The 11129-nt window shown below is 35.9% G+C and overlaps 1 protein-coding gene across 1 annotated transcript; it reads left to right on the plus strand.

Moving 5' to 3' along the window:
- Positions 1-8252: 8252 nt before the first annotated feature.
- Positions 8253-11125, plus strand: LOC125853070 (protein QUIRKY; the record flags this gene model as incomplete). The annotated part of the gene is made up of 1 exon (XM_049532740.1): positions 8253-11125. A coding segment is annotated over exon 1 (2856 nt), but the record flags the coding sequence as incomplete, so codon positions are not given.
- Between the last annotated feature and the right edge of the window lie 4 nt (positions 11126-11129).

An 11129-nucleotide genomic window follows, 5' to 3' on the forward strand; every position in this document is an offset into this window, starting at 1 on the left:
TTCATCTAGATGTATGGGGGCCTCATAACCACCCTACATATGATAGAAAACACTACTTCTTGACTATTGTAGATGATTACAACAAATTCACTTGGATTATGTTGATGCAGTCTAAGAAAGAGGTAGTAGTAGTCTTGAAGAATTTTATCTCTATGGTTTGTAATCAGTTTGGTGTTGGAATAAAAGTTGTTAGATCTGACAATGGTACAGAGTTTTTCAATACTTGCATGACTGACTTGTTGCTTGATCATGGAATAGTCCATCAGAGTAGTTGTCCATACACACCTCAGCAAAATGGTGTTGTTGAAAGAAAGCACAAACATATTTTAGAGATAGGGAGGGCTTTAAAGATTCAATCACAGATACCTAGGATTTTGGGGGGCATGTGTATTGACTGTTGTTTATCTCATAAATAGATTGCCTACTGTTCTGTTAAATGGAAAATCTCCCTATGAGATGATGTATCACAAGGCTCCTAATCTTGATCATTTAAGGGTATATGGTTGCTTATGCTTTGCCACAATATTGCCTAAAGGAGATAAATTTGCAGCAAGAGCCAAGAAGGCTGTCTTTATTGGATATTCTTCCACACAAAAAGGGTACAAATTATATGACTTAGAGTCCAAAACTGTGTTCATCAGTAGGGATGTGACCTTCAGAGAACACATTTTTCCTTTTCAAGGGGACAAGTCACAAGACCCCTTCCCTTTACTCTCACCATTTCTACAGGATGCAGGTGTTTCCTCAGAACAGATCACAGATGCAGAACTTCCTAATGTTGCACAATCAAGGATATCACCAGAAGTTTCAGACTTATCTTCTGTTGATTCTCCTCTTGCTGCAGAGACAATGGAACAGGTTCCTGAAATTGAAATGGATCCTGAACTTTTACATCAAGAGACACATACTGAGCATCCTGTTGAAGATGTAGTGGCACATGTTGAAGATATAGTTCCACCTGCAGCACCTAGAAAGACCAGCAGGATATCCAAGCCTCCCATCTGGAGCAAAGATTATATTGTTCCACCTAAATCAAGTCTTTATTCCATTACTGACCATGTTCACTATGCCCATCTGTCCAACAATTATCAAGCCTATGTACAATCTTTTTCATCTTTACTTGAACCTCAAACATTCAGGGAAGCTTCACAAGATGCTAGATGGATCTCAGCTATGCAAGATGAGATCAAGGCACTGGAGGATAACAATACATGGACCATTGTAGACCTGCCTCCAGGTGCAAAGGCCATAGGCTCAAAATGGGTGTATAAAATCAAGTACAAGTCTGATGGTGCAGTAGACAGATTCAAAGCTAGATTAGTGGCTAAAGGGTACACACAAAGGGAAGGACTGGACTACAATGAGACTTTCTCTCCGGTTGCAAAAATGGTAACAGTTAGGACAGTTATCACTTTANCAAGCAAAGGATTTTTTTTTTGGTGTGATTATTAAATTACAATTGTTTCCAAGTTGAAGGTTGCCAAAAAAGAAGCAAATCAAGTTATGTTCTTTTATTTAACATTCAACTTTGGGGACTTGTGTGATGATACTCTAAGTGTTGGTGTCTAAATTTGTATTCAAGTCTATGGTGAAAGTTTTTTTGAATTTAAAATTCATACAACTTTGTCACATTGATTTTCTTATCCCTCTCGCTTGAGAGAGTCCTCCATATCGCCCCAAGTGTATTGAAATAACAAAAGTCCTTAGGAGCACATCGAAATGAGATTGCACCTGACCGTACCATGCAACTTGTTTCATCGCAAGAAACGGAGTCAAGCAAATGTCTTAAGAGTGATATTGTTGGATTTGTAATAATTCAAAGTCTCGCAATCAAGTATCGGCAAACCTACACTTCAACAAGGCTTGAAGTAGAGGGAATTTGTAGACACACAAATTTTATTGGATTTAATTCATACAAAATTTGGATTAAATCCATGTTTATTTGGGTTGAATGATTAATTTGGGCTTTACAAACAAATAAGTCCATTTTTATTTAATTCAAGTCCAACGGTCATTTCACCTTGAAGCTCAAACTCATGCCACATGTCACAGTGACTAGGCATCCAAAACCAACAAGGTGACGCCACTTGTCCAAATGAGGTGATAGTCCCAGTCAAATGTAAGAACTAATCACAATGCGCCAAGTGTCGAATGACATCCTTTGGCCAATCATAAGCATTCTTGTCCACCTCTTACAACTATAAATATGGGATGTACATCACATTCTAAAGAGGAGGAAGAAAACTCTTCAAGAAGCATTCTGCAATTGGAGAAAGCTACAACATCAACTACATAGCTGTTCTAAGGAGTGATCAATAGAGTTCTTCTCGGAGATCGACTTGAAACAACGAAGTGCTCTCCGACGTTCCCGGAGATCAAATACATCTCAAGGAGGTCTACATCATCCTACATTCGAGAAATACGCTACTGAAGGCCCTCGAATCACGGAGAAGTTTAGGAGAGAAGAATCAAGAGAACAACAGAATTGTACTCACAAGATTCATCAATAAAAATAACATTTTCTTTTATTTATTTTGCTTGCAGTTAATTTTCAGCGGTTACGAAATTTTGTTGCGAACACTATTATAATAAAAACATCACTCCACCATGAATTAAAAATAAAATTACTTTTAAATAGCTAAATAAAATATGAAAATTTTGAGCCATATGAAAAAAATATGAAGACCAATCATAAGTGAATCTGTAAAATTTCGCTATATATTTTTAAAAGAAATATTANCACTTTATATATAAAATAGTGCATTTGTAATGTAGAAAATAACACAAAAACAGATCATTCTGATTTCATTGAAAAGAAATGTAAGGTTTTTTCTCTCTAGTTCTGCATCTGGTATTTTGAAGAATATAGCTTAGATTCTACAATTTAACAGCCCCGCCCCGAGGCGAATCCCAAGGCGAGTCCCAACAAACTCTTTTAAAACACTGATCGCTATAAATTTAGAATAATAGGTGTTTTTTGAGTTGTCATAGGCGTACAACGTATGTGTGGCGTAACTAGTTAAATAATAAGCATTTGAAATCAAACACAAGATAACTAAGTTTGATACCCCCACATCATTTATTTTAGAAGAAAAGAGCAAATGATCAGCAGCGAGAAAGTTGGATTTCTCCTTAACTAGAGTCTTGGGTTCGAGCCCTGGATATGGAGAAAATCCTATAGGGAGCGCCACCTCTGAATGAGCCCTGCAGAGCGCAATTTGAATTTAGTCGGAGCTTCAATGTAGGACTCTACACACCGGATGGAAAACCAAAAAAATAAAAGTTGGATTTCATCATTTGTCAAATAAGTTTTCTAATTTTCCAATTCATTAAAGAAAGAAAAACTAGAAAGATGATTGTGTTCTGCGGACCAAAACGTGGTCGGCGATACAAAAGATTGTCATCTTTGTCAAAAGTTAGCCATTCCTTAGTGGCTACTCCCTCCGTCCCTTTTTAGTTGTCCACTTTAGAAATGACACACAGATTAAGGCAACAATGATTAGTACAGTGAAGTTACAATTTTACCCTTATGACAACTTTTCACTTCAAAATTACAACCACTTATTTGAATTAAAGTGAAATAAATTGGAGGGAAACAACATACACTTTTACAATTTTCAAGAAGTGTAAATAAGGGTATAATAGGAAAAAATTTGTTGTCCTTTCTTGATTTGTCAAAATGGACAACTAAATAGGGACAACCAAAAAAGGAAATATGGACAAGTAAATAGGGACGGAGGGAGTATTATTCATTATAAAGCAAAAGAGAATCTTCAACCTAAGAAAAAGTTGTAGTGGTAGTAGAATTCTTTTCCTGAAATCAACCAGTGATGGCAGAAAAAGTAGCATTAATGCAGATGCATGGTAAATATTTTCTTTTATTTTCATTTTCTATCTTCCAAACAAGTAAATGTTACGCGTTTTATAAAGCACACCATTTGAGGCTTCTTTCAAGATAAACAAAGTAGATGGCATGTGTTGGGTATTTGTCTTGAGTTTCATATCATAATTTATTTTCTTTTCCTAAAAGAAACTATAAAGTATTCATACTCCATCTCTCTTATTTTATGTGACATGTTTTTTTTTTAGTTGGTCCCAAAAAGAATATTACCGTATTATAATTAAAAATATTTTAACTTTGAAATTACTCTTTTACCCTTAATGAAATGATTTACAACTACACAAATATCTAAGAATTATTTTGGACCACAAGTTTCAAAAGTTTCTTTTTCTTAAATATTGTATCAAGTCAAAGGGTGTTACATAAAATGAGACAAATTGAGTATTTTGCTAGTGTTTTTTCTTGTATGAAAAAGTTTATAACTCTATAAATAAATGTTCATTTCTTTTAACTTGGTAGCATTCATAATATAGTACTAGGGGTGTACCAAACCGAACCGAAAACCGAATCAAACCGCAAATCGAATCAAACCAAGAAAAAAAAACCCGACTAGTGGTTGGTTTGACTTGGTTTGGTATTGAAAAAAAAAACCCGACTATATTTGGGTTGGTTTGGTTTTAAATAAAAAAAACCAACCCGAGACCAAACCAACCTGGCATTATATATATAATTTTAAAATTTTATTTTATACATAAAAATATTTACTTTGATATAATTTTTAAATATTTTTTATACTTTTTCATAGTTTTTATCTTTTAATATATTATTTTAAGTTTGAAAAACATGGAATTCTGAATGGTTCAATAAAGATTATAGTCCGCAGATGTTAGTAATTATAATAAAGCTTAAATCAAAATCAAATTAATACTAATGCAAAAAGAAAATCAATTCAACACTAAGAATGACAATAATATTGAATATTTGTTCTTTGGTTTTACATTGGTTTAGACAATTCAAATACATAATCTAATTTTAATTTTCTTTAATATTTAGTCATGTATTTAATACTTATTAAACTTATTTTAGCATGATTTAGTACTTTTAAATTATGATCATTATGATTTGTTAATTTGCAATATTTGTTTTACGCGATTTCATTATTATTATTTTTCTATTTTAGTGTCATTACTCATATCATATTGTGTATTATTTTTTTAAGAAACACCTTAGATAGTTGTATTTTGATAGGACTAAAGAAATATTTAAAGTACAAGTAAATTTTATGTTTATATGAACACTTTATCGGAAAAACCCAAAAATCTGAAAAATCCCGAAGTTGAAAAACCCGAGTTTTATTGGTTTGGTTTGGTTTGTAGATTTAAAAATCCGACACAAATGATTTGGTTTGATATTTGAAAAACTCAAACTAACCCGACAATGTACACCCCTATGTAGTACTGGGGCTTAGAGAGTTTTATGTAGGGGGGGAGAATTTGTGAGACACAAGTGTTATTGTAGCACTTGTGTGAACCTCTTTTTATTTCGAGTATATTTATGGGGTTATTTCTCTCAATATTTTGTACTCTCTTTTAAATATCGAATTGCTCATCTCATCTTGTGGACATAGATCGATTGACCAAACCACATTAAATATTTGTCTTTTGATATATTTCTCTTTTATCTTCGTATTCATGGTCTTTCGAACTTTGTTTTATTAGCTTTTGTATGACACCAAATTATTTCGATCCCAACACCATGACCATAGATGCATCGCCAATTAATATTTTAAATAATTTTATAGTTTGATCAATAGCCGTTTCCGTTAATAAGCAAAGTTGTGTTATTGAAATTGAATGCATGCAGTCGATCATTTCGAATACAAGTTTAGAAACTTGAAGTTAGACCTCTGGAATATTAAAAAAACGTCTTGCCATTCAGTATTGAGAAGTGCTGTCTATCCAATTGAGATATTGATTAAGAAGGGAGGGATTTTAGTAGGTTAATCAAAATATGGAGAGAACTCAATGGTTCTATACGCTCTCTCCTTAATCGTATTGAAAGTTTAGTTCTTCAGTTTATGAATACGCAACGCCCAACAGTTAATTATCCACCCCACCTCACACCCTTTGAAATAATCGTTCATTATGATTATTATTGATAGTACTACTCTTTTCTTATTCAGAAATAATAACAGTGTAATAATTTGATCTTAGTACACTATACTACGCATTGAAATAGAATTAAATATGTTTTTTCCATTTTAATTTTGATGATGCGATATCACAAACAACTTTTTTTTTTATGTATATTGTATAATTTTAACTAGTTACTATAATAGTAGCTAGGTTAATACTGATTCATGTTTATCAAGAGAAATTTTGCCAAGAATTACGTACAAATGAGTTATTATACTATACACCGTTAATAAATAGAACTTAAATTTAATTTAATTTATAGTACGTCATAGATAGGGGTGGTAGAATGGGTAATTTATATGGGTATTCACTCATATTTTTCCACCTTAAATGGGTTGGGTACCCAACTCATTTAAAAATGGATAAAAACGAATAAGAGGAACTTTCGCATATAACCACTCAAAAATAGTCTAATTACGCTTCATAACTATAGTTTGCTAATTACAATTCGTAGCTATATGTTATAGGGAGGAGAGTGGCGAGAGAGAGTGGGAGAGGGAGGAGAGAGGCGAGCGAGAGAGGGTTGAGAGTGGGAGAGAGGTGAATTGTATATGTATATCAGTTAGAAAATTGTATATTATACATATGTATTTGTATATTCTGGCAAGAGAGATTGGGAGAGGGAGGAGAGATGCGAGTGAGATTGAGAGATAGAGGAGAGAGGCGAGCGAGATTGGGAGAGGGAGGAGATAGGCGAGAGAGGACAATAATTTGTATAATTTGCATCTCGTTTGTATAATTCACTGGTACATTTGTATAATTTACATGTTTTTGTAAAATTGAGTAATATAAAGTCGAATTTATACAAATATAATAAAACTCAAAATAACGAATTGATACAAATATAAACATATGAACTTTAAACAATCATACAAAATATATTATACAAATTATATTATACAAAATTCAAAAACTACACGTTTATACAAACTTTAAAAAGTTATACACAAAAAGATTGAATGTATATGATGACAAAACTGAAAAACCAAAGGAAATCATCGTCATATACAAATACAAATCATCGTATACAAATACAAATCAAACAAAGAATTGTTAGTTGCAATTTATACAAATGTGGCGAATTATACATATACAAACGTGACTAATTATACAAATTCGAAATCAGCCGACGTAATTAAGCGTTACTGTTAGTCGCGCGTGGTAATTATAGAAAACTAGAGCTATGATGAGTAATTAAGTAGTATAAGTTTATTTAACCGCGTAATTTTCCCAACTAATAATACCCATATTATCCATTTAAAAGTGGGTAGTTAAATGGATAAAAGATGTTCATTCATAAAAAAAATAAAAAAAAGTGGTGAGGGGTGGGGGTGGTAAAACGACTTTCTTTAAAAAAAAAAATCTATAACAAAAATCTAATTTTTTTTGGGAAGGGGGGGGGGGGGGGGGGGGGGGGGGGGGGGGNAGATCGTAGAAAAGACTTATTTATATTTATTTTTTTTACATTTTTTTGAGGAGGGGGGTAAAAGAATTTTTATTTTTTTTTGGAATTGAGGGGGGTGGGGTGCACTAGTAGGGGGAGGGGGGTTGATTGGTGGGTTGGGTGATAAATTTTTTTTCTTTTAATAATAAAAGAAGCTAAACCTTGTTTTTTTTTTTTACATTTTTTGTTATAGGGGTAGGGGGCTGGTGGGGGAGGAGTGATAAAAAAAATTTAAAAAGATTTTGTTTTAAAACTTTTTAACAAGATTTCTATTATAATATGTGTATCTATATTTACCCATATTATTCATTGGATAACTCGTTTTTACCCATTTAAAATGTGAGCCGAATCAAGTATCTTATTCATTTTTATTTGACTCGTTTTCGATCGACTCATATTCGACTACTCGCTGGCTTGCCACTCCTAGTCATAGAATTGAAAAGCAAAAGATTGCTTTTGACTCGAAAATAATTATGGGCGAAAAAAGTTCAAAAAATCTGGTGTGTAAAGAAGAATTTGGTTAGTAAGGAACCAAAATAAAGGTATGTTAGAGGTGCTTGCACATGAAGTTAAGCACTTTTTCTCTCGTCCGATTCTCTTTTCCTACATGTTACCTTCTTTTCTTGACTTTAACCCTTTCCATATCATCTCTCCCTCCGAAAGACAAGAATAGCAACTACATGCATCATTTGTTTGCAACTACTGCTGCTTACTAAAACAAATTAGTCTCTTTTCTTCGACTTCCATGCATAGTTCACAAGTACTGGTACACAATAATATCCAAATTAAATGGGCACAGTGAGAAAGCTAGTAGTAGAAGTAATTGAGGCACGGAACCTCCTTCCCAAGGATGGCCATGGCACTTCAAGTCCTTACGTACTTGTCGATTTCTATGGCCAGAGAAGGAAGACAAGGACAGTCACTCGTGATCTCAGCCCCCAGTGGAATGAAATGTTGGAATTCAATGTCGGAAAACCCTCTGATGTTTTCGGGGACATGCTCGAGCTTGACGTCTATCATGACAAGTCCATTGGCCCCACAACCAGGAATAATTTCCTCGGAAGGATCAGGTTGAGTGCTACGCAGTTTGTCAAGAAAGGTGAAGAAGCATTGATCTATTACCCTTTGGAGAAGAAATATTGGTTCAGTTGGATTTCTGGTGAAATTGGTTTGAAAATTTATTTTGTCGAACAATTAGTTGTTCCCCAAATCAAAGCGGAGCCTAAGCAAGCACCACCAGCTGAGCCAACTGAAGCTGCACCGGAAGGTGAAAAGCCAAATTCCATAGAAGAGGAGCCACCTGCACAAGTAGTGGAAAATCATACTACCGTAGAAGCTGAGCCGCCTGCAAAAGAAGCGGAAAATCCTACTAGTGTTTTAATGGATCCACATCCACCACAAGATGATGAATTTATTCAGGTGAAAAGATCTGTGTCTTTAGGATCCATACCTGAAGTAAAAGTTAGCAATAATATTAATATTGTCACTGGTCCTAGGCCAATTAGTCGTGCTTCATCAGTCATCTTCTCTGATGCTGGATCAGGTCCCATCGAACCGTCCTCATTTGATCTTGTTGAAAAAATGCATTACCTGTTCGTTCGAGTTGTAAAAGCTCGATCACTACCCACAGCTGGCTGCCCCGTTGTGAAAATTGTTGTTTCCGGCAGCCATGTTGTATCAAAGCCAGCCCGGAAAACAGTGTTGTTTGAGTGGGACCAAACTTTTGCTTTCGGTCGAGATGCACCTGATTCTTCCTCCCTCTTAGAAGTCTCAGTGTGGGACCCTTCAAGTGCCAAGTCATTTGATCCTACATCCGACGTGGCAGGACATGTATTTCTAGGTGGCATTTGCTTTGATGTGAGTGAGATCCCCCTACGTGACCCACCTGATAGTCCTTTGGCTCCTCAATGGTATAGGCTTGAAGGAGGTGGGGCTCATAGAGGTGATCTAATGCTTGCTACTTGGGTTGGGACTCAAGCTGATGATTCATTCCCTGAAGCCTGGAAGACCGACACTGCCGGTAATCCTGCTTCTAAATCTAAGGTATATCAATCACCTAAATTGTGGTATTTGAGATCATCAGTGATAGAGGCACAAGACATTTCCCACTTGACACATAATTCAAAGGAGTCATCATATCACATCAAAGCCCAACTAGGATTCCAAGTTCAAAAGACCAAATCCATCACCACAACTAGTACTGGATCTCCATCTTGGAATGAAGACTTGGTATTCGTAGCAGCTGAACCATTTACTGAGCACTGCCTGCTTTTTTTCTTAATAGAAACGGACAGGACTGCGAAAGACCAAACTGTCCTTGCAGTTGCTAGCATACCGCTCACCACAATTGAGCGTCGAGTGGATGACCGTAAGGTGGCATCCAGATGGTTCACATTTGAAGATCCTAACGAAGAGAAGAGAATTTACAAAGGTAGAGTCCACTTGCGCCTTTGTTTTGATGGTGGATATCATGTGATGGACGAAGCAGCCCATGTTTGTAGTGATTACCGTCCAACCGCAAGGCAACTATGGAAAGCACCAATTGGGACTGTTGAATTAGGGATTATTGGATGCAAGAATCTGTTGCCCATGAAAGGTAAGGGGTCTACAGATGCTTATGCAGTTGCTAAATATGGTAGCAAGTGGGTACGCACTCGTACCATATCAGATAGTTTAGAACCTAGGTGGAATGAGCAGTACACTTGGAGAGTTTATGATTCATCCACTGTGTTGACTATCGGTGTATTTGATGGCTGCTCGGAAGTAGTACTCGAATCAGATGAGTGCATGAGGCCAGATTTTCGGATTGGTAAGGTGCATGTGCGTATTTCTACATTGACAACAGGTAAAGTGTACAGGAATACTTTCCCATTACTTTTGTTATCACAAACTGGTTTGAAGAAAATGGGGGAAATTGAATTAGCAGTGAGATTTATACGTGCTGCACCAACGCTTGATTTCTTACATGTCTACTCACAACCATTGCTGCCCATGATGCATCATGTAAAGCCCCTTGGCATGGTTCAACAAGATAGTTTAAGGATTGCAGCTGTCAAAATAGTAGCGAGCCACTTGACAAGATCAGAGCCGCCTCTTAGGAGTGAGGTTGTGACTTACATGCTTGATGCTGATTCACATTCATTCAGCATGAGAAAAGTTCGTGCAAATTGGTTCAGGATCATTAATGTCATAGCTGGAGTAATTGACATTGTCAAATGGGTGGATGACACACGTGGCTGGAAGAATCCGACTGCAACTTTACTTGTCCATGCACTTTTGGTGATGCTCGTGTGGTTTCCTGACCTCATCATACCTACATTTGCCTTCTATGTGTTTGTGATTGGTGCGTGGAATTACAGGTTCAGATCTCGAGATACTTTACCCCACTTTGATCCAAAAATCTCACTGGCAGAGTCACTAGACAGAGATGAGCTTGATGAAGAGTTTGATGCATTGCCTTGCACTAGACCAAATGAATTGGTACGAGCCAGATATGATAAACTGCACATGCTTGGGGCACGGGTTCAGACAATCTTGGGAGATTTCGCAACACAAGGGGAGAGAGTGCAAGCATTGGTAACTTGGTGTGACCCTCGAGCCACAGGGATATTTATTGGGCTATGCTTTGTCGTGGCATTCATTTTATACT

This window comes from Solanum stenotomum, unplaced genomic scaffold, assembly GCF_019186545.1.
Source record: "Solanum stenotomum isolate F172 unplaced genomic scaffold, ASM1918654v1 scaffold8784, whole genome shotgun sequence".
NCBI lineage: Eukaryota > Viridiplantae > Streptophyta > Magnoliopsida > Solanales > Solanaceae > Solanum > Solanum stenotomum.